Source organism: Mauremys reevesii, linkage group 7, assembly GCF_016161935.1.
Source record: "Mauremys reevesii isolate NIE-2019 linkage group 7, ASM1616193v1, whole genome shotgun sequence".
Taxonomy (NCBI): Eukaryota; Metazoa; Chordata; order Testudines; family Geoemydidae; genus Mauremys; species Mauremys reevesii.
Genome location: NC_052629.1, coordinates 22,052,512 through 22,076,678, shown reverse-complemented (window position 1 = coordinate 22,076,678; position 24,167 = coordinate 22,052,512). Strand labels below are relative to the sequence as shown.

The 24,167-nt window shown below is 39.4% G+C and overlaps 1 protein-coding gene and 1 long non-coding RNA gene across 5 annotated transcripts in view; both read left to right on the top strand.

Moving 5' to 3' along the window:
- Positions 1–2,281, top strand: part of LOC120409200 — a 52,467-nt gene extending 50,186 nt beyond the window's left edge. Inside the window, exon 3 of the long non-coding RNA XR_005601193.1 lies at positions 2,201–2,281. This is a non-coding gene — a long non-coding RNA (uncharacterized LOC120409200). The remainder of the gene's footprint in view (positions 1–2,200) is intronic.
- Positions 2,282–6,924: 4,643 nt separating this feature from the next.
- The window catches only part of C7H10orf90 (chromosome 7 C10orf90 homolog), a 112,349-nt gene continuing 95,106 nt past the window's right edge, over positions 6,925–24,167 (top strand). For 3 of the 4 annotated variants that reach the window (XR_005601187.1, XM_039546834.1, XM_039546829.1), the window contains exon 1: positions 20,453–20,777. Coding sequence is in view for 3 of the 4 variants with exons in the window: in XM_039546834.1 (XP_039402768.1) it covers positions 20,453–20,777 (325 nt within the window). In the remaining variant the exon portion in view is untranslated. Of the gene's footprint in view, positions 6,988–20,452; positions 20,778–24,167 lie in introns of those variants that run through there. The other variant, XM_039546830.1, reaches the window with a different exon arrangement.

Sequence of the window (24,167 nt, the reverse complement as noted above, 5' to 3'; positions counted from 1 at the left end):
TCTTTAGGTCATGACTAGTCTTTTTAGTAGTAGGTCAGCCAAGCATTTAATTGTACTTCAAGAACTCCAAGTGGGTGAGCACTGCACTAAAAACAACAACAAAATAAACAAAAAACTAAGCATTTACCATATATGTTAACCAAAAATCAGCATTACGCAGGGCAGTGCAGAAGAGGAGACTTAGGAAGTTCTCACAAAATCTGTTGTGATTGTTTATAGGCATACTCACAACTTTTGAACTACCAAAACTATTAGATTCATATATATTTTAAATTGTTTACATGCGACATCAAAAATGCAGAGTAATTTCTCAGTGGTAGTAAAGCCACCTCTAAACAATAGATATAAGCTGTTAAAGTCAGAGAGAAGTTATTTTACATACATTAATTTAAAGTAAAGGTGCATATGTCACAGATTGAAGCAGTTACTAAACATGAAAGGTATTTTTGCCCTATCCTTGCAGATGGCAACAGACTAGTTTGTCCTTTTTTGCAATTCCAAGGACAGTTATGCTTTCACGTAAGAAGAATCAAGGTTACAGGGCTTCTGTTGAAGTGGTTATCAACTCAACCCAGTTTCTTTAATTGCCAGTGCAGTCTAACAGTGCAGCCTGCAGCAGTTGCACCACTACAGCTCTGTTTATTGATCCTTGTGATTCAGTGTTTTTGCTCACAGGCATAAGTCAGCACGTTTAACAGATCAGCACCATGGTTCATGATCAATCATTATTTCTCCCTCCTGATCCATTTTAATTGTGATATCAAAGATGGGGTAATCCTTACTTAGGTTAGAAGATATATTTAAAGCCAGGGCAAAATTATATTATAAAAGCAGCACGACTGTGATATGCAAATCTAAACCTAAGATCTGACCTGAAATTAAGCGGACAGAGATGCTGAGCTTAGTTTAAGCTTTTACAGCAAGCAATTCAGTAAATACTTCACCTTTCACTTAGAAGCATTTGAAATCGGGAAGGCAACTGTCTTTCCAGGACAATGGAACTCTAGGAAAATTATTAAGCAGAGACTCAAACTCTTTGTTTTGACATCAAGAGTGACCCAGCGTGCTAATGGATTCTGGAATATGTAAGTGTAGATCTGATTTGAACTTTAGCTTTTTTATTTTTAAAGTCCTTCTAGTATTCAACTGGAATTGAAGATTAAAGACAATGAACATGTCATCACAAAACCATGATACATCTTTTGAGAGACATAACAGAACTGGACCTGGAACCAGCTAGAGCGAACAGCCCAGGATAGAAGACTCTGGAGATCTGTGGTTGGCGGCCCATACCCCGGTTGGGGTGACGGGCATGAATGATGATGATTGATGATGAATTTAGCCATCTTGTCAAAATGCCTGCTACTATAGGCATTGCCCTACAGTATGTTTCTAGAGCTTTGTCCAGTCGAGCTTTAAATATTCAAGGCCGTGGAGCTTCCATGGCTTCCCATGGGAGACTACTCCACAGCCCACAAGGTCTTGCTCTCAAATATTCCCTGGAAGAGGCTTGGAAATCTCTGAGGATCCTTTCGTGAAGATGGACAGAAACACACACACTCTTGTCAGAGAAGTGAGATTTGTGCCCCCTAAAGAAAAGAATCTAACCCCAAATTTGACAAATATCCTGGGAAACTCATGGATGTCCTACACCTCAACACCAACCCTAGCTCCCTGGCAGCAAATTTCCTAGGGCCTCCCCTCCTCTTTAAAGGGAGGCCCACAGAAAAGACAATACAGTCCCAAGCAAGAATGTCTTTCCTGACTAATTTCTATGTGTCTGGAAGTAATTTCCTTGTGGCTAGAAATGGGGCAATGTGTGACTCTCCCTCTCTCACACCTCACTGCCCAGTCTTCAACCTCATCCACAGAACTGACCCCAGACATCACAAGGAGGCCTTCGCAGCGGTTGTGTATAGTACTGCTGAGCCCCCTTTCCATGCAGAGGGAGGGGGAAGAGATTCATAGGTGGGGATGGTCTGCTTCATGCATGGATCTAAGGACAACAATCTGACCCTTGATTAGGCTATTAAAGATGTCCCATCTTAATCCTATCACTTCTACTACATCTAATACCTGAGCAAGTCAAAACACTCAAATAGCCTTTCGGTTTGGCAGACGCAGATTTTTTTTCTATATGTTTTTGTGAAGCAGAGGCTCACATGTCTCAATTTCATTAACTTCTTTGTTTTCTCAAAAGCTGTTTCCTTCTCCACTGCCGATTTTTCAGGAATGGATAATTCTGCATTTAACTGAAATTGCAACACCCACCTCTGGCTATACAAGGAAGCATTACCATACACAAATCAGGTAATATATCTAACTACCCAACTGGCATGCACAAATGGGCACTAATGCAAAATCCAGACACACAAATTTAATGAGTTTGAGCCTGGGAATCAGTGGCAGAGTGTCTTCATTAAGATGGGGGTGAGGGAGAGTGGAAATGGAGAAGAGGGAATTAAAAAAAATTAGGAAGAAAGTGTTAGCACATAAGGCTGGAGAGGCAGAGAATAACAGAAGGGAAGCAAAATGCAGATTCAGTGGAATGGGAACACACATCAGGTGTTTGGACAGTATACAGGCAATATTAGATGATTTTGTAGCAGGCCAACAGGAAAATGAGGTCTCGCTGCAGACAGATGGAACGTAATGGGCAAGGTTAGAGGCCCTGAAAAATTAAGTTGTACAAAAAAATAGGAGATTAGAGGTGGGATTGACATTGAACTGCAGAGACAATGAAGATGAGTGAATAGAACAGTAGGATGAGGAAGAGGAGATGGATGTCTACTCTAAAGAAAATTATTCTGATTTGGTAGATAACGTTTTAATAGCCAAAATCCTTTGAGACTTTCCTACCTGTAGAGGGAGCCCAAACCCTAACACTGGATGAATGTGGGGAAATTTTGGGACTGACATAACCTGCGTTGTCCAATCCCAACTCTGTAAGATGGAGCCAGGCCAGGACCAGACACCTTTCACTTTGAGAATGTTCAGATTCTGCTTTACTAATAACTCATTTAGGTATGCTCCAAATCCCCAGAAATAAACAGGTCTGGTATCCAGGATCCATATTCTGATCCCTGTCTTGTACTTCAGGACTGTCTCTGCTCCTCACCTTAAAAGAGAGGGGATAGCCACATCCTATATATTTTAGAAGTCATTGGGTTTGACAACTTCTGGATGACTGAGCTGTTCTCTTCCCCCCACTCCCTCTTTCTGTGTGGAATGAGCTACAGGGCTCAATTCACTCTCTATCTCCTGAAGTTTTCTGCTCTCTCTCCCACGTTGGAGGGGAGAATTTATGTGCCTCTCTTCCTCATTTCCCCCCACCATACAATCCTATTCCCCGCCCCCCCAATCTGTGCCTATTGCTATATCTGTCTCTATCTCCTGCATGTTATTTGTCCGTCCTTCCTCCCATTTGTGCCCCGTTTTCCCTTACTTTGCCTATCTCATATTTGTCCCCCGTTTCCTTTTCTGAGTCGTTCTTTGTGTTCTCTCTGTTTTGGCCCCCTTGTGTGTGCCTTTGCCCTTTCTGTGTCTCCTTCCTTCCGTCCCTTCACTACAGCGTACGCAAAAGGGAGATGATGCTTTCATGGCCCTGAGCAGCAGTGAGGTTAAGGCTGAGAGCTGAATGCTCCTCTGGTACCTGCTTGAGCCTTTGTTAGTTGATGTCTAAGTGCCCAGAGCCGCTGAGCTTTGCTTCAATCCGCACAGCACCTTCTAGTGGCAGGGAAATATACTTACTTGCTGTGGCAGCTGCCTGGAATTGGACCGGGACTGAAGAGATTCAGGAGTGTATTTGAAAACTCTGGGCAGTCCAGGCCAAAATGAAACAGCTGGCAAGAATGTTCTGTAATTGCATGGACGCAGGTGTGTTTTGTTTTAATGAAGGCTAGCCTCTCAGCACTTGCCTGTGGAGAGGCAAGTTTGTAAAAACACAAACAAGCACAACTCCTACCTCCACATACACAAATATCCATGAATCAATCTATCAAATGCATTTGAATAATAAATAACTAGAAGTAAATAGCGATCTACTTAGAGAATGTCTGGAAGCAGAAAGAGGCTGACTTCATTAAGAAAATGATTTGCTGTGACTTATTCATGCAGCAATACATGCTCTGTGGGAATTCCTATGCAGTAATACTGGAAAAGGAGGGCCAGAGAACATAATGCGATGCAATACCCCTGACTTTCATCAGAAGGGCTATTCCTGTGTGATGGTGGGAAGATTATTTGGGCATAGCTGAAAAAATTTGGAGTGACAGCTATTAAAGAAGCAAAATTTCCAAATGTGTGTTTAGGAAAATAACTGATTTTATTAAGAGGAAGAGATTAATTTAAATGAAACTGCACAAGCAGGCTGGAGAGGGAAATTTCTAGTTTCTTCTGGTTCCATAAAAGCTCCATCTATTAAAACTACTGTATCTGTCTGTTAAAGCAATATATCATCAGAAGAAACTCATGATGGATCATCAAACCCTGTAGACTTAATCCTATTGCCTAGCTGCTGGTGGAAGCTGTGGTTCTAGCTTTATGCAAATTACAGTTTTTATGGGTGTTACGTAGATGGTATCTCCTGGGGCATATATAAATGATTAAATTGAAGAGTGGTCCTGAGTCCATGTTTGGAGGGACACGAATCTTCCACAGTTTATTTGGCACAACATGAATCAAAAATGTTACTGTCTGAAAGGCATCCATTGCAAATACACTTCACCTTCTCAGGGTAAATTTTCTGTTATAATAATCTCTGTGACCTAACTACAGTACTTTAATTGTCAATAAATCCTGTTATAATTAAGCTCCTTATAGCAATACTCATTACTCAGAATGCTGGGCCCTGGAGGATACTGGTGTAACAGAGTGCAACATATCTTTCTGTTAAAAGTCAACAGCAATTTATGATCAGGTCAGAAGGAATTCATGATTTAAAAATCTCTGGTGGTACTTGAATAGCAGAAAAAGAAACAAATATGGAAGACCGATGCTTCAAATGGAATGTTAGCAGTTGTATTTTGTATCCCCAACCACGCACTATAGTTGGCCTTTACACATTTCCTGGCACATAGACAGTGATGTATTAAGGACTCTGTTGGAATTGCAAGCTGTCACTTCAACAATGTGTGTTTGCGGGAGGAGAGAAGGGAAGGTCCTGGTCATGCTTGTAGGCTAGGAGACTCTGTAGTGAAGTGTGTGATCAGCAGCTAGTCTGGACTCTGGAAAGAATCAGTCTAAAGATGCCTTAGGGAGCAGCCTGCTTTGTGTCTTTCTGTTTTAGATTACTGTGTATTATTGTTTTGGAATCTAAGAATAAAGTAGAGTTTCTCTGTAACCTTCCAACATGATTTTTATCTAACTTTTCTCTATATACGCTGTGGACATAACATAGACCCAGGGGCAGCTCCAGGCACCGGAGCCGCCTGCCGCCCTCCCGGCGACCAGCAGAGCGCCCCCCGCGGCATGCCACCCTGCTTGGGGCGGCGAAATGTCTAGAGCCGCCCCTGCATAGACCCCCACATAAGAATCTACAAATATAATTATTTGATTAAAAATTAACTCCTGAAGGGCCTTGTCGTACAAATTCTCACATCAGAGTTCAGTGTTTCCAGTGGAATTACTTCTGGTAGAAAGCTCATGCTCAGTAATAAGTGTTTGTAGGATCGGGCATAAAGATAAGTGCCTTCTTTATAAATGCAATAAGATGTTTTATTTTACTAATATGATCTAAAAAGATTCATAGAATCATAGAATCTCAGGGTTGGAAGGGACCTCAGGAGGTCATCTAGTCCAACCCCCTGCTCAAAGCTTGCTTGTTGCTGGAGTTACTTTGTGTTTTTCTCAGCCAGTATGAGTAGATAGGTGACTTCTGGATATTACCTCTTTGTACTTCCCCCCATATACACACATCACAAGCATATCCTTGAAATAATTTAGTGAAGTTACTTACCCTGTGCCAAGAACTTAGAAAGCATAGTCAAAATTTTGTTTCACATAATAAATAATCAGATCTGTTGTTATGCAGAGTTGTTGGAAAATGTTGGTGGTGAGAACTAATTGGTTTTATCAATACACACTGCATCCACAATAATACTTAACTTTCTGTGTCTCCTCTAGGTACTTATGGCCTCCATCAGAGTGTTTGAGCACTTCCCAAAGTTTTTAAAAATAGAAGGACAAATAGCCATCTTTCCCATCTTTCCAGCCTGTGGGCGAAGTAGCCTGATTAGTTTGCAGTTTTTGTGTGTGGGTGTGTTGTCAGTCTGTCATGTATGAGTTTGACAAATTTATTGGGGGAAAGCTAAGTCAAAGAGATGGGTTTTGCATTAAATTATTAATGTGATAAGGTCATTGGTTATTCTTATCTGTTCTGGTACTGAGTTCCGTTGTCATAGTGCAGCTCCTGTCAGCGTTCTGTCTCCTGTGCTCACAAGCCTCTCTGTATTCTGTATAACTCTTATAAAGAAAAAGGCAGCACAAGTTAGCTAGTAAGATAAAATGCTCCTTTAAAGATGTCGTTCATGTTTATTGCATAATGATGAGAAAAAAGAACAGTAATTAATATTAACAATTGAAAGAAGATTATAGCAAAAATCTCCTATTACCAGTTTCTCTAATCCACCTATAATAGTGTACCAAGCTATCACTGAAGCACTTAAACCTTAAAAAGCTTTAGTAAGAACCAGAAGGCAATTGTCTGCTCCAGTATCTCAGAGGAGTGGATGTGGACATAATCCAACTACTGTCTCTTACTCTTTCCTTCTAATATTTCTTCCATTGCTTGGACAGCTTGACAATCTTATAATTTTGGCTTCCAAAACATGATAGTTTGGCTATCTACTAAGGCTCATGAAATCCACTGTATAGTTTTTGTGGGAGCTCTTACAAGGAGACAGCTGAATGTAAGGGCCTTCTCTTGTACCAAGGAGGCCAATGGGAGTTTTGCTCCAATGGGAACGGAATCAGACACAAATTAAGCAGGTGTGTATTTTTTCTGGCAAAAAGCATATTCTCTGTTTTTTGTTTTTAGTTATAGATTTATATTAGATATACATGTATATCTACCAATATACAAATGCGTGCATGAATATAATATACTGGGGGTAGATCATCAGTGGGTCTATGACAATTTACATCAGCAGATGATTTGTACCTCTATATTAGAGCATATTTTCAATATTCTAAAATGGTGATAAGTAACAATAGTTTGGTTGTATTTTTATGTAATTCCTCTGCAGTTTGTCTTCAAAAACATTGAATGATGTAGATCTGATTCCCACTAGCTTCCATTACTTTTTCTGAATATCAGAGACGGTGAAGCTCTAGTAAAGTAATTAATTTTACTCAATTTTGGTATACTGTTTAAATCAGCTTAGAAATGCCACAGCTGAATAAACCCATCTAAAAGTTTATGATTGCTTCCTTTTGAAGGACCTGGTCACATGCCAACAGCAACTGAAACAGCACACTGAAAAGAACCACTTAATTAAATAACTGTTATAAAAGCAGGCAATGGTAAAATGTGTAACATGATATTTTTTAAAAATGATAAAATGAAGGGGTTTTTCACTTATATATTTTAAGGAGCATAGTTGTGATTCAATAGTTAAGGTTGTAAAACAGATTGTATTCTATCCCAGACTTGATCACAACTTTAACTTTTGCAAAAATATCTGTTCATCCTTAATATTTACATACTCTAGGCCCTAATTTTGCAAACAGTTAGGGATTGCACATGTGTGTAAACTTAATCATGTGTTTATCTGTTTACAAGATTAGGGCCTTAGTCATGTTCCAGTAGAAATTTGTTTTGACAGTGGGAGTGGGAAATTTCAGGTTCGTTAAGAAGGATGTTTTCAGATTGCTTGTGTTTAGAAAAACTGAAGGGGCTCAATTCTCCTCTCACTTTCTTTGGTGTAAATCAAGAGTAACACCATTGAACATAATGGAATTATACTGGGACAAAAGTCATGTGAGAGGGGGATCAGGCTCAAGTTTTTAACTTTTTCATGACTGGTCTACGGTTGGTGTGTGTGTCCCAGCACAACTCATGAAGAGATCGATCAAAAGACTTCAAACATATTTTACACGTTTATTCTCAAAGTAAACCAGTGCCTATGCCTAATTTTACTTTTTTTTTTGGAGTTCCTTTTTCATTTATTGCTTTCTTAATTTTCCATCAATATTTTGAATTCTAGTCAGTGTTCGTGCAGAGCATTAATTCTGTGTTTATTCCTGCTGAATTTGCAAGGCTCACAAGTGCAGTCTGTGGGCTTTATGATCTCTGTGCTGACTACTGTAGAGTTTAATGACTGTGGACAAAGATGCAGCCATTAGAAGTTACAGAGCTCCTAAATTCTGTATTCCTCACTATGATGTTATTAAACTCCATTGCAGTGCAACAAAGCTTATAAGCTCTCAATATAACCACCAGTCTTCTAAGCTTAAGTATGACCACTCCTGAGCCATGTGTCAATATTTCATAGTATAAATAAACATATGCATCAGCCTTTGTACACAATTTTCTGACCTGTGCGCTGTATAGCTCAGCCACACCCAAGGAACTTCTAACTACATCCTCCTTAAGTCTGCCTCACTACCCTTAACTACATATCCCCATCTACCATAAACTACCTCTATCCTCTGCGCCTACTACTTAGTGACTAGAGACCCTTCCAATCCTTACTCTCCTATTATGGGCAGCAGCTTACATCTTACACTTGGCAGACTGTTACTGCTACTACTTATCATCCCACATTGAGATGGGAGCCTAGTGTATCCAATTCACACTCCCCATTATTGTTCAGGCAAGAAATTCACTTCTATCACATCTAATTTTCTTACATGCGACAAAATTCTGCTCTTGATTACACCTACTGAAATTGTAATATGTATTGGGTGATGGGGCTGCTTGATCTAACCTCTAATTTCTTTGACTTTGAAAAATATAGAGAGACATCCTCCATCCACGCCCCATGCAGACATCTAAATTAGCCATATAGGAGTGGGAATAGCACTTGCATTATCCTCTAAATCACTGTTTTGTTTTCTTAAATCTTAGCACATAATCTTGTCAGCCAACCTAATTGACCTGTTTTAGGTTTTAATTTACCTCAGACCGCTCATTCATTTGAACTCCCTGGGAAGCTACATCCTGCCTAGCATCATTTGCTATATCCGACAAACCTTTATCTCCTAGTTGTGTTCCCCCCTTTGAATTATTTGAAGAGGTCAGTGGTTTCTCAGCTGACCAGGCAAAAGGGATATATATATATATATATATATATATATATATATATATATATATATGCACATTTTTAGTGAAGGTTAGTTTTCATAAGTTTGTACAGGGTAATAGTGTAATTAGTAGAGTTGGGAAATAGGATCATGGCCAAAGGGAACTGTGAAACTTCATACATTGAATGATGGAGTTACTCCTTGTAGACAATTGTTTTTGGTCATATAGGTTGTCATGCCTGTACATTTCACTTAACATAAAGAACAGTATCAGCAGGGGTGAAAGTAACTTAAAGGACTTACCAGTACGCCAGAGTCCTGAGCAGGGGACGTGGCCTCAGCTGGAAGAGGTGTGACCTCAACCAGAAGAGGCAGGGACTTTAAATACCCGGGCCCTTTAAATCACTGACAGAGCCCTGCCACCGCTATCCAGGGCTCTGGTAGCCAGGCTCGGGTGACTATTTAAAGGGCCAGGAGCTCCGACCGCTGCAGGGAGCCCCGGGCCCTTTAAATCGCCAAGCTGGGAAAGTCGGTCTGGTCTGGCATGGCGTACTGGCTCTTGCCTGTACGCCATATTGGACTGGAGGGCTTACTTTCACCTCTGAGTATCAGCAAATGACAAAGCAATCTAAGTATGCACCAAAGAGAGGCATAGTCCTGTACAAGGCAAGCAAAGACACGATGAAATACTCGTCCCATTATGTCTGTGGGAATTTTGCCATCGGTGTCAATGTGGCCAAGATTTCTTCCAGAGTCTTGAAGAGTTTACAATCCAAACTGAGGGAAATAAAACAGAGGAAGATAAATGGAACAGTGGTTCTCAGCCTGCGGCCTGTTGGTCGCTTGCAGCCCAGTCAGCACAGAGCTTCAGCCCATGTGACATCCTCAGGGCCATACAGGTGGTATTGGATGCAGCCCACAATGGTAAACCAGTTGAGAACCACAAAGTAACATTATGGGGTTGCTCAGGCACATCATGTTAGCTTACTGGGTTTTTGTTTTTGTTTTTTGCAGTTTTAAATGTATTAGAAGATCTAATGATTAACTAAGAACAGGAAGAACTAAAATGCTGAGGTAATATTATTTAGTTATCAAAGACAATTGAACATTTTAAAAGGCAATCATGGTACGTTCCTCTTGCTCTGTCTTGCTTGCTGCCATATGGTTATTTTTTCAGAAGTAATGGCAGACTTTCACAGGCCGAGGAGTTGTGTGTTGGTGTGTGTGTATGTACATCTGTTTCTGAATAAATAAACTAGATTTATTGATCAGTGCTGTGGAGAGGCCAGTTTCCTTAGAATCAACTGGGAAATTTTACAAACATTTTAAGACCTGATTCTGATCTCAAATACACCAGATTAATTCCACTGATGTCAGTTACTCTTGACTTATATTGATATGTGAGAACTGAATCCGGCCCTAAAAATGTGGCATCACATTTCAGTGATCTACTCTATTAGCACACATTCATTTTCTGAGTTCCGATTTCTGAGTTCTGATTTCTAAAATGTAACTAGAGATGACCACTTTGTGATCTGGATGCTTAGTCTATAAACTAAATCACAATAATTAAAAAAGATGGTCCATAAACAATATCCTTATAAAAAAGATAGGGATGGTCGGGTCGGGGGAAGATGGGCTTTTCACCATTCCTAGAAGGCATGCTGGGAAGACCAGGGGCCTAGCAGTGAGTTCTAAATCTGAGGGTCTCTCACAGAGGATGTCCTGTTGTCTCATCCTTGACTGTGGCTCTATGTCATGGAAAATTATAAATAAAGATGAGAACCTTAATGAGGCTCTATTCCAGGTATTTGAAATAGGCCATGAATGTCACTCACTCTCTCTCTCTCTCTCTCTCTCTCTCTGACACACACACACACACACACTCATTGTTTACTCTGGAATATACAGTAGATGTATTGGTTACACAGCATTTCAACATGGACATCCAAAATAGCCAACTCTGCTTTAGAGTGGAATTATGCCAAAGGTGTATTTGAGTATGGATTTTAAATGGAAAAACTGCATGTTTCAGCATCAAATTATACACTATCCTTGTTAAACAGTGACAAGGAGATGACCTAGTACTACAGAGCTAATTGGTTTTATTGAACGGTGTAAGAACATTACCAAAAGACAGTTTGCTAATGCTACAACTTGTGGTTCTGTGAAGTTCCTGGGACAGATTCTTCTTCTTCTTTGTATTGCAGTAGCACTTAGAAGCTTTGTTGTGCTAGGTACTGTACAAATACATAATAAGATGGTGCCTGCCCCAAAGAATTTACAATCTAAGTAAATGCTGAGACAACAGGTGGCTACAACCATATGACAAGGAGAGAACAAGGTAGCAATGAGACTATGATGATCAGTGTTTAACACTGTGCAGGAGTTCAGACTGGATGATCATGATTGTCCCTTCTGAGCTTAAAGTCTATGAGTGGGATAAGAAACAGTCACAGGATACTAGTTGCCTAACCATTGTCAAGTGTTTTTTAGGAGTCATGGGAGAGGTGAGTTTTAAGGAAGGATTTGAAAGAAGAAAATTAGGTGGCTTTGCCTAATGCTCCATAATGGCTGGCCTGGGAAGGTCAACAAAGCCAAACAACAAAGATGCTTATTGGAAAATATGTCAGTGAAGGCTGGCACTGTTGGCAGACTGGATGGAGGAATCAGCACTTAAACAGCATACAAGAGATGATAGAAATGGTGGAAATAGGCCATGAAGGGCCTTTAAATGAAGACCAGTAGTTTGTTTGATGCTATGGAAAAGGGGAAGCCAATGGAGAAGTGATGTGGTTGAAGTGAGGAGCTAGAAAAACAATCATTGTAGCAACAAGGGACAGGAAGAGATTTCTCAAGGTCAGAGAGGAGGAGGTTGCGGTAGCCAAGACACAAGATGATGAGGGCCTGGCGAGGGTTTTAGCTGTGTAGATGTAGAGGAAAGATCAGATCTATCTTAGAGGAGATGTGCAGGGAGAAGCAGCAAGATAAAGACATGGACTAAATTCTATGGCGCTACACCAAATTCTGCCAATTGATTATATGGCCCCTCTCTTCACAAACTCTGCTCTTGGTGCTACTGCAAAGCAGGGGTCTTTGGCAAGCAATATATTAGACAACCTAATTTATTGAAGAGATTGTACATTTATATCCATTTCCATAATTTTCATTTGCATGTTTAAAATTTTTTTATGGTAGCATTCCTTGTTGACATGTTTCCACTGTAATGCAAACTAGAAAATTTAAGTTGAGGGTAAACAAATATTGTTTGTTAATAAACACAGGGATGCTGCAAAGATCAACCTGTGTCCCATGTCCAGAGGTTGTGGTATTTATGCTAGGTGTACAGTGCTGTCAGCTACCGTATATATTTTTTATTTAAGTGCTATGAGCACCATTAAAAACAAATATTTACTAGGTAATGAAATAGCTCATGTTAAATTGTAAGGTCTTCAGGAGAGAACTAATTTAATAAATACAGGCCATTTCAAGTACATTGTCAGTTTAGACAATAAATATTGACTCGATGCATTTTTCTGTTTATTATGGGAACTAAAATGAGGCAAAAAGCAAATGCTTCTCCTTTGTACAAATTGCTCTGGAACACAATCATTAAGCAGTAGGCGTGTCTGTTTATACAAAATAGTTATTTTGTTTAGCTTGATCTCTGTCACAGATTCCTGGTAACACAAAAAATGATTCATAAATACCCTTTTCTGCTAAATTAAGGTGAAGAATTTACAGACTGCATCTATTTTTAATTCCTCAAAATTAGGAAGGATACAAAGTTTTAAATACCCTTTGCACCAGGGCTCTGCCTGAATAAAGAGATTCCCTATTAACATAATTTATTGTAACTTTGATATGAACCTTCCAGGGTGATTTTGTGTCTTTTTAGGTCCCAGTCCTGCAATTGAAACAATGGGACTTTCCATGACCACAGGGATCTGTGTTACTGCATCTAGTTGCAAACCTTTATATCAAATGCTGTGTTATAACAATGACATCCATGTTGCAGTATACATAAGGTTATATCATTTTTTCCAGTGAAGCCTTTCTGTCAGCCAAGATGATTAGTAATTGTATTAAGATAGCATCTAGGAACCTCAAACAAGGATCAGCGCCCTATAGTACTAGCTAGGCGCTGTAGATACATGTAGCAGAGAGACAGTCCCTGTCCCAGAGCCCTCAAAATCTAAATGACAGACCAGATGCAATAAGAGGGTGAAACAAACAAAAAAGATTTAGAGTGAAATCCTGTCCTCAGTTAAGTCAACGGCAAAATGCCGATTGATTTCAGTGGGGCCAGGATTTCACCGGTATTATAAAAGATCTAGGGGAACATCATTGTAGTCAAAACTGAAATAAACTAATCTGCCAATTTTTAAATTACACGAGTATGAAAGAAAGATATTTTGTAATTTCAGATTTTTTTGCATTCCTCTCGGGGCGGCTCCAGGCACCAGCACAGCAAGCGTGTGCCTGGTGAGGCAAGCTGGGGGGGGAGGCCTGCCAGTCGCCATGAGGGCGGCAGTCAGGCAGCCTTCGGCGCCGCTTCTGCGGGAGGTCCGCTGGTCTCAAGTTTCGGCGGCAATTCGGTGGCAGGTACGCTGAAGGTGTGGGACCGGCAGATCACCCGCAGAACCGCCACCGAATCTGCATGACCGGCAGACCTCCCACAGAAACGCCGCCGAAGGCTGCATGCTTGAGGTGGCAAAAAACATAGAGATGCCCCTGATTCCTCTAATAATGGGAAAAAAGCCAAGAAATTTGGGAGAAAACAGCTAAATGAAGTTTAGAAAAGTAGTTTTCATGGAGAATCAGAGAGAACATTGTGGGACAATAGCTGTTAAATTGTTGAGGACAAATGGCATTTGGTTCAACTCCCTTTTCCTGTGTGAAAGCTTTCCACTTCGTTTTACTGTAAAATTGTTGCTGGTGACTTTTCAGCAATAGAAATGCCAAATTGTAAAGCCAGAACAATTACTAAAATTTTGGCTCAGCTGTTGACAACTTGAGAAACTGCACCATCTTTTAGATACTTATAGGAAGTGGAAATTTGAGCCCCACTCCTACAAAACAGCAAGTCGGGATCCATGCAGAGACCATCTGAAATCAAAGAGGTTTGATATGGATGCCGGGGTCTCTGCTAGTAAAGTCAGTTACCAAACTGTGGCCTAAACGAGTGTGGCTTAGAAAGTGCTGGGTCCTCTCATCTCCCATTTACTTCCATTGCAACTGAAAATGCTCAGCACCTTGTAAAATCTTCTCCTAATAAGGAAAGATAGAAGGTTAATTATACTGTAAGTGAATATTTAGTTGCTTTATTTAATGCATAGAAAAAATAAGCCAGCGTACTATACCTGTAGCCCATTTATCTGTACTGCTGCAACTATCTGTGTCTGTCTTTGCAACCTACCTTAAGGTTATTTTTTTTCTCATTGTACTGATTTATACAATGCGTGAATTATATGTATCAAACAATGGAGCAGAAATAAGACAAATGCACAAAAAACTAAACAAAGGATGTTATTGTATTAATGTGTAGGCAAAGCTACTTGCTTAATGGATCTTTTGAAAGTGCCTATAAACATATTACACAGAAAAACATGTGTTAAAAGAACATTATTAAGTCTGTAAAATCAAGCACTCAAAAGTTAAGAAATGCCAGAATTAAGGTTGCTTCTGCAGATGGAATTTTCAGGGACTTTAGCTGCTAATCTGCAGCAAGTTTCTACCGGCCACATGTGAACTGACTTTTTCAAAGGCTTATGACTTGACTAAAGTTTGGCTGACTTTTACCATGGAGAGCTGGCACAACAGCGACCCCATGCCAAATTTCAAGTACTTGCTCCAGAGCATGGGGAGCGCTAGAGCTTCTGAAGGAAATAGTTTCCAGAATTTTTTAACTTGGGCAAAATGATGGATCTTTTGCTAAACTTATTCTTAGAAACAGCTGAACCAGTTTGGCTGAAATTCCCCCCCCCCCCAAATTCAACCTAAGGCAGCCACGTGACATGGAAAACTTCAGCTCAAAGGCTTAAAGTTTGGCAAAGTTATAAGCAATTGAAAACAGAGTCTTATAATAGGAAGTATCATACAAGTCCCCAAGGTGATGCTACTAAACCCATCTATCATCTATCCAAAAGAGGCTTTGCACTCTAGGGGGTAAATAACTTGTTGCTGCAATAATTATGTATCTATATATGTAAGTGTAGACACAGCCAGTGAGTCTGCTGGGGGAATACAGCCTCTTTAAGCATGGGGGTTAGTAGGAACTGTAGACTCCAGAATAGGCACAGGATGACAGCAATGAGCTGACTGAGTCATGTATCTGCCTGTTGGAAACTCTATAAAGGAGTGCTGTTGACTTGGTCTTGTGAAGTTGAGTGTTCAGGTAAGACCCTGAAGGAAGCCCTTCAATGGGGACCGGGTAGGACACCCTGGAAGGGCATGTCATCTCCTCGTCTAGCTTGGAAAATGATGGAAATACCTCTGCTGGCTAGAATCAAGTATTCTGAGTTTCTTTGCTCTTGCTTTGAATCCTTTTGTAGTAAACCAGATGTGAGCAAAGAGCCTTGGACTGAACTACAGTTAGGGCTTCATTTTATCTTCTTTGGGTGTACCTCCCACCAGCTTACAAAATAATGCATCAATATGTGCCCCCTAAATGTGCAAAATGTTTAGGCAAGACACAAACCAACAAAAGCTTGGAAGTTCAATTAAATGTTGCCATTCTAGGCTTAAGACGTGCTCCTGAGTTAATGGCTCGAGTTAAGGAATCCGCATTATCTTTGATTTTCTAGCTTTTGTCATTTATTTCACAGCTTGACATTTTAAAAATACTTTGTTTTTTTCTGGTATTTTAAAAATACAAATGGGAAACAATGTCACAGTAGAATGCATAACCCCATTGTAAATCAAGGCTTTGCACTGCTACTGATCTACAAAGCCTTAAAGGGATACACCTAAACTATCTCACTAGCACAACTCATCACAGTATCTAGAATCAGCTAGTTTGTTATACTGAAGCTCACTTAGTCAGAGACTGAGGAAACTGTTGGTAGGGCCTTCTCAGCATTGTGTCGATGGCTTTGTCAAAGAACCAGAGAAGTAAAGGGGAAAAAACAGGCCACACACTGAAAGACAGCTAGCAATAATGGGTAAACCAGAGGGTAGGATGGAGAATTGGTTGATCAACTGACTTGCTGTCTACATCTCACTGATTTTCTGCAGTCGAACTATAGCAACTAGATACTATAGTGATAGCTACTTTGAAGATGCCAGTAGACATTCAGTCCCGGATCTCCTTACTCCCAAACCTGTTCTGTACTCAAATTCTCACCCTTTCCCTCCATAAACACAAAATATAGTTTCTCTAGGTACTATTATATAAAGTATATATTTAACTATGAAAAATCTGAAACATTACAAACATTTCAAATTCTATGCTATAATTTAATATGTTCTAGATATACCGGCACTTTGGTGGCGGGTCCTGGAGCGGAAGGACCACCCGCCGTAGGTCTTCGGGACACTTCGGCGGCGGGTCCCAGAATGGAAGGACCCCCCGCTGCTGAATTGTCGCCGAAGACCCAAAGCAGAAGAAGCTCTGGGGGCCCGGGCCCCACGAGAGTTTTCCAGGGCCACCGGAGTGAGTGAAGGACCTGCTCCAGGAGCCCCGAAAAACTCTCATGGGGGCCCCTGCGGGGCCTGGGGCAAATTGCCCCAGGGCGGCCCTGGTCTTCTCTTCTCCAGACTAAACAAATCCAGTTTTTTCAGTTTTCCCTCATAGGTCATGTTTTCTAGACCTTTAATAATTTTTGTTCTCTTCTCTGAACTCTCTCCAGTTTGTCCACATCTTTCCTGAAATGTGGCACCCAGAACTGGAAACAATACTCCAGTTGAGGCCTAATCAACACACAGTAGAGCAGAAGAATTACTTCTCGTGTCTTGCTTACAACACTCCTGCTGATATATCCTAGAATGATGTTTGCTTTTTTTGCAACAGTGTTACACTGTTCACTCATATTTAGCTTGTGATTCACTATGACCCCCAGATCCTTTTCTGCAGTACTTCTTCCTAGGCAGTCATTTCCCATTTTGTATGTGGGATACAAAAAAAAGGGGATAGAGAATAAGACTGAGAATATATTATTGCCCTTATATAAATCCATGGTACGCCCACATCTCGAATACTGTGTACAGTGTGTGGTGGTCTCCTCAAAAAAAAAAAATAAGATATTAGAGAAAAAAAAAAAAAAAAGAGCAAAAAAAAATATTTAGGGAGAGAGAGAGGTCCCATAGGAAGAGAGAAAAGGCTAGGACTTCTCAGTTTTGAAGAAAGAAGAGAAGGGGGGAGGGGGGATATATATAAAATCATGAGTGAGTTGAGAATGATGAAAAGAAAAGTAAATTATTTACTTATTCCCAATATAATAAGAACTAAAAAAATAATAATTAATATTAGGGTTTAAAAAAAAAAAAAAAAAAGTTCTTCTCTTCTTCACTTCTTCACAAAACTTGTTGTGGAACTGAGGAGGGAGGTTGTGAAGGCTAGACTATAACAATGTTTAAAAGGGGGGGGATAAAAATTCATGGTGGTGTCCCATAAAGGCTATAAGCCAGGATGGTAAGAATGGTGGGTGCCTCTCTCTGTCCTCTGAGAGGAGGAGATGATGGATGGAGAGAGAGAGAGATCATGATCTTAGGTTCCTCCTCTTCACTCCCTGCACCTGGCATTGGTGCTGGCGTCGAGATAGGAGGCTAGATGGACCTTCCTTGGACCTTTGGTCTGACCTTTCTTATGTACTTATGTTCTAACAATTGTTCCTTCCTAAGTGGAGTACTTTGCATTTGTCCTTCTTGAATTTCATCCTATTTACTTCAGACCATTTCTCCAGTTTGTCCAGATCATTTTGAATTTTAATCCTATCCTCCAAAGCACTTCCAACCCCTCCCAGCTTGGTATTGTCCACAAACTTTATCAGTGTACTCTCTCTGCCATTTTCCAAATCACTAATGGAGATATTGAACAAAACCAGACCCATAACTGATCCCTGTGGGACCCCACTCGATATGCCCTTCCAGCATGACTGTGAAACACTGATAACTACTCTCTGGGTATGGTTTTCCAACCATTTATGCTCGCACCTTATAGTAGCTCCATGTAAGTCGTATTTCTCTAGTTTGTTTATTATAAGGTCATCTGAGATAGTATCAAAAACCTCACTAAAGTCAAGATATACCAAATCTACTCCTTCCTACCTATCCAGAAGGCTTGTTACCCTGTTGAAGAAAGCTGTTATGTTGGTTAGATGTGATTTGTTCTTGACAAATCAATGCTGACTTTTACTTAACACCTTATTATCTTCTAGGTGTTTGCAAATTGATTGCTTAATTATTTACTCCATTATCTTTCCGGTTCTGAAGTTAAGCTGACTGGTCTGTAATTCCCCGGATTGTCCTTATTTCCCTTTTTTATAGACAGGCACTATATTTCCAGTCCTTTGGAATCTCTCTCATTTTCCATGACTTTTCGAAGATAATTGCTAATGGCTCAGATATCTCCCCAGTCAGCTCCTTGAGTATTCTAGGATGTATTCCATCAGGCCCTGGTGACTTGAAGACATCTAATGTGTCTAAGTAATTTTTAATTTGTTCTTTCCCTATTTTAGCCGCTGATCCAACCTCATTTTCACTAGCATTCACTATGTTAGATGTCCAATTGTTATGTCTTTAGCTAGTTGAATCTCATTTTGTGACTTGGCCTTTTGAATTTTGTCCCTACATACTTGTGTTATTTGTGTATATTCATCCTTTGAAATTTGACCTAGTTGACTTTTTGTAGGATTCCTTTTTGAGTTTCAGACTATTGAAGATCTCCTGGGTAAGCCAGGGTGGTCTCTTGCCATACTGCCTATCTTTCCTACACAGTGGGATAGTTTGCTCTTGTGCCCTTAATAATATCTCTTTGAAAAACTGCCAACTCTCTTGAAATGTTTTCCCCCTTAGACTTGCTTTCCGTGAGATCTTACCTACAAACTCCTTTAGTTTGCTAATATGAATTCTGATAGGAAGGAAAACATTTGTAGGTATACCATAGGTTAATCCTGTGTCATCCTGTTTGTTTAAAATCTTGTAGAGAAGGTATCAGTCTGAATAAATAATGTAGTGACAATAATACAATAGTTGCAATGTAAAGAATTAGTTATTGAACTTTTAACAGCACTAGTGGCAGTAAAAGATGATGTCCTCAGAGCAATGGGTATAGGGGCCATATTGTAATGTGAATGCTACTCAACATCTCTGCAGCTTTCAAATACAACAAAGCAGAAGCTGTTGCTGACCCACATATTATATAGGTGAAGTAGATTAAATTTTTTTTCTTTTCTTATGGAGATATACCTAGCTCCTAGATCAGGAAGGGACCCAAGGGTCATCAGGTCCAGCCCCCTGCCTTCACTAGCAGGACCAAGTACTGATTTTGCCCCAGATCCTTAAGTGGCCCCCTCAAGGACTAAACTCACAACCCTGGGTTTAGCACTCCAATGCTCAAACCACTGAGCTATCCCTCCCCCCATTGTGATTTCCCTAATCAGTCTCTTGAACAGGATCCAGAGACCAGTGATAGATAACTTCTCTCGTTTACTGGAATGATTGACAAACATCAATGTTAGTATTATTTTATCACTGAAATTTTAGATGACAATGAAATTGTCAAAATGGAATAAATGACCTCCAAAATATCACTTTTTGAAAGCTGATATTTTTCTTTGCATTTTTTTCCCACTCATTGACATTAAAACGGGAAGATTTTGAAAACAAGTGTTATCTGACAGAGCAAGAGATCATTAGAGAAGCATGTGCAAGCATTATGCCTCTAGATGTGTTCTGAACTTTGCTCAAGAAGTCACTCAGAAAAAAGAACACCAGCTTAAATATTAAAGTCAAGAAAATGAAACATTCATGGGCTGCAGCCAGTTGCTGTAGCTGAATGTAACAGTGCCTGCCTGAATACGGTTGGAAATGCACTGACAATGTATGTTGTCAATAAAGCCTGCATTTAGAGATACAAATACTAACTAATCAGACTAAATAAATCAGAAGACTCAGGTTTTATCTTCACAGATAACCCTCATTAATCCAATGAGCTTTTTTTGAAGACAAAAGAAGAAATGAATTGCTTCATTTGTGTTGCTTGAATGGAATGCTAATGATGGGAGGTGAAAATCCATTAATTATTCATGCCTGTCGACTGAGAAGGCAGATCCTGGCTTTTCCTGTTACCATTGCAACAAGTGGCTGCTGGCCTAGTCAGAACAAGGCCATAAAACATTTCAACAGAAACAGACTAGAGATCACAATTATGCCTTCTGGAGAAAGGAAACCGATGTTCCTGAACTGTACAGAACACATTCAGATGGATTTAAAAGCTAAACCTTATTCAAAATGGACCCAGGAAACCAAGCCTTTTGTGTCTCAAATTTACTTTACCATAAACAACTCCTCTTTGGAGAAAGAATGTTGCTTTGGTAAGTTTGTACAAGTTGAGCTTTTCCAAATTAGTTGGAAACTGTTTTATATTTCATGGCAAATGTAATGTGCAATGTTTTTCTGTGTCTTGCAAAGCAATATTGAATAGCTTGCCTTGTTTTTATTTTAAAATAGATTTTAAAAAAAGCATAAAAATGATAATACTGATGATTCACAATTCTGCACATTGTTTTAACCCTAGAAAAGATGTAACAGCAATTGTCTTTAAAAGTTAAAATCAAAAATTCTAAAAATTGGTCTGCATTATTAAAATAAATTTTCCCTGACAGTCAAATCCTAATAAGATTTAAACAAAAAATAAATCTTTGATCCAATATCTGGTTTCTTGCAATGTAACACAGTATCAAACTGGAGAGGCCAAAAGAAATCAGAATAGTACTCGGCAGAAGGTATTTTGATTCTCTGCTTTAAGTTGCATATTTAGGTACACCTTGTATTGTTGCTGTTTTGTACAGTAAAACACATTTTTGATTAATCTGGGAATAGAAATAGAGAACAGTGTAACATTCTTATAGATTACATAAACTATACTGATGTAGCATAAATTAGTTGAAAGCAAAGTTAGGAATGAATTTTATTTTTCAAAGTAAAGAAATGACAGATGCTGTGCATGTAAAACACATAACAGTGGGGAAGCAGTGTTTGGCGTCTGTTTCCATTAGCGTAAGGAAGAAAAGCAGCTGAAAGTTTTTATTTGTTAGTCAACACCACTACAACTGTAACATTTTCCATAGTCTTGATTGAGCAATGAAAAAAACTCAGTATTTAAAATACAGTAGTATTTACATTATTCCAATAGAATTCACAAGTCAATGCACTAAGTAGAATTTTTCATAATAAAAAGAATTGGAAATAAATAATCAGTGTCTAAGATGAGAGGCCAAAATGTTATTAACTTTGTCTCGTGAAAATATTGATTGTTTTGGTGCATATTCTGCTTTTGATATACTTTGCCATAACTGTCAAGGTGAAGAAAACAATCTTTTTATTTCATGTCCAGAGGAATCATATTTATAAGAATTGAAAAGAGCAGATATCTGCATGTATTAAGGCAATGTACTAAGGCAATTTGCTAGTTAAATTTTATGCAAAAAGTGATGAAAATAAGGATATGTAGACAGAGCTACACAAATATGGGGTGTGATCTTGCAACTCTTACTCACAGGAGTGTTCACATAAGTTGACCTATTGTATTAAACAGAGTTACTCACATCAGTAAGGATTGTAGCAGAGGGCCCATGTTTTACCAGGAAATAACTGACTGTCTTATGTGACTGTTGTGCAATGTAATTTGAGCAGCAGGGTTTTTTTTAGTGATGTGTTTAAATGCCTTAAAGTGTTATGATTAAATTAGAGTTTACAGAATGTCTTTTTTTGTTTTGTTTTAAAAAGTACAAAAAAGAAAAATGGAACAATATATTAGATGTGTCAGTAACAAGGTACAAGAAGCACATGATTTATTGTAGAGATGTGCTACCAGTGGAACAGCACTACTCACCTTAATTTATTTTATTTGTAAAAGAGATTAATTTTCAGTACATGAAGCATGCAAACTTTGCCTTGCTTTACACTGGTGTAGGTGCATCATTTAGCATAGAGAACACCATGATACCATCTCAAGCTACTTTAAGCACTGGACTATAACACAGGTAGAATTGGTGTCTCTCCCCAGTGAAATGTAATGACTCAATGCCTGCCAAAGACTTCATAGTTATTAGTGGAAATGGAACTCTGGAGCTTCTGTGCCAGAAACACAGGTTCCAATCACTTGGGCTAAACAAAAGGGTCTATTAGCTGTATTAGTACTAGGTCTTATATCAAATTGACCCATGGGGAGCTCAGGGAAAAGTGGTGCGTTTGTGGGTGCAGGCGCTCACTGATCTCTCCAGAGTCCCAGAGGTGTGGTAACAAACAATGAAACAAACTTGCTTCTTTGTCTATGAAACAATACAGAGAGGAGCCTTCCCTTTGGTCTTGAATAAAACCCCCAGGGGTGCATGGTGACTATGGGTATAGTTGCACTACAGCAGCAAAACTGCAGCTTTGCTATAGCGATGGAAGAGGTTTTTCTCTCACTGTAGTAAATCTAGTGACTCCAGAAGTGGTAGCTACGTCAATGGAAGAATTATTCTGTCAACCTAGCAGTGTCTACACGAGAGCTGAGGCTGGCTTAGCTATGTCTCCTGGGGTGTGACTTTTTCATACCCCTGAGCAATATAGCTAAGTCAACCTAAGTTTTAGGTGTAGACTGGTGCTAAGATTGCTCTGTTGCTCACACCTTGATGCGCAAAGAGATGCAAGTTTCCATATGCACTTGTAACCTATCCCATGGTGTACTGGTGCTTATATACACAGCAGGTAGGTAACTAGAGCAGATTTGATCACATACGCGGAGGTGTGCCATTCCATCCAGCAGAGGGCCGGGGAACATGTACACTCCCTGTGCACTAACCAGTAAACATTACAGTGGGAGATTGTGAAAATTCATCATTGAGAAACTCTGTATGACGATAACAATAACAAACAGTCCTAGACACTCTGGGTACCCTCGACCTGTATGGTAGCAGTGATAACAGATCTGTTGCTGTTGAAATGTAAACATTGCAGTGATAAAACATTCACATTGTGGAAACATTCTCCTGTGTACTTTGAAAGGACAAGAACAAAATGGAAGAGCAATACTATGAATATCATAAAACCATAGTGCTGGATGATACATTATCATTTGCAGATGGTATGAAACACCTGTTGGCTTTTTGTAATGGTGTTTGCATTAGATAGCAAACAACAGCTTGACTAATTCTCTAATTTTTGATCTGTTACATGAAAATAATTCTCTTGTTTGCTAAGTGCTGAGTTTTATTATATTATTTTTACCCACTCATGCAGATTTGTTGCATCCTTGTCTTCTAGTTTTCATTATTTTTCTTTGCTTCAATTTGTTTAAAATTTTTAAAATAAAACAAAGGAATAGTTTTCAATTTTTGCAATAAATCAGTAAGGATAATGATGTGAGTAAAGAAGTTTACCAGGGGAATTTGATATCCAATATTTACTCAATTGCTATAGGGTTCAATCAGAACTGAATCAGCACAATGCAACATGCACTATAGTATTTAATTTGGTGTTCCATGGACGGTATGGGGATGTCTCTCTCATATACCTACTTCCATATGAAATTAAATGGTTAGTGTGAGGCAGAAGAAAGCAAGGAAAAACTAAGTGCCAGAGTGGATATATCAGACTGCTCATTGCTTCTCCAGTAGACTTAGGAGGGTTGCTATAGTTTCTTTTATGAAACTCCTCCAGCCATAGAAATGCCTCCAGTTTCTGGCCTCCTGCAAACAATTTACATATGTAGGTGTATG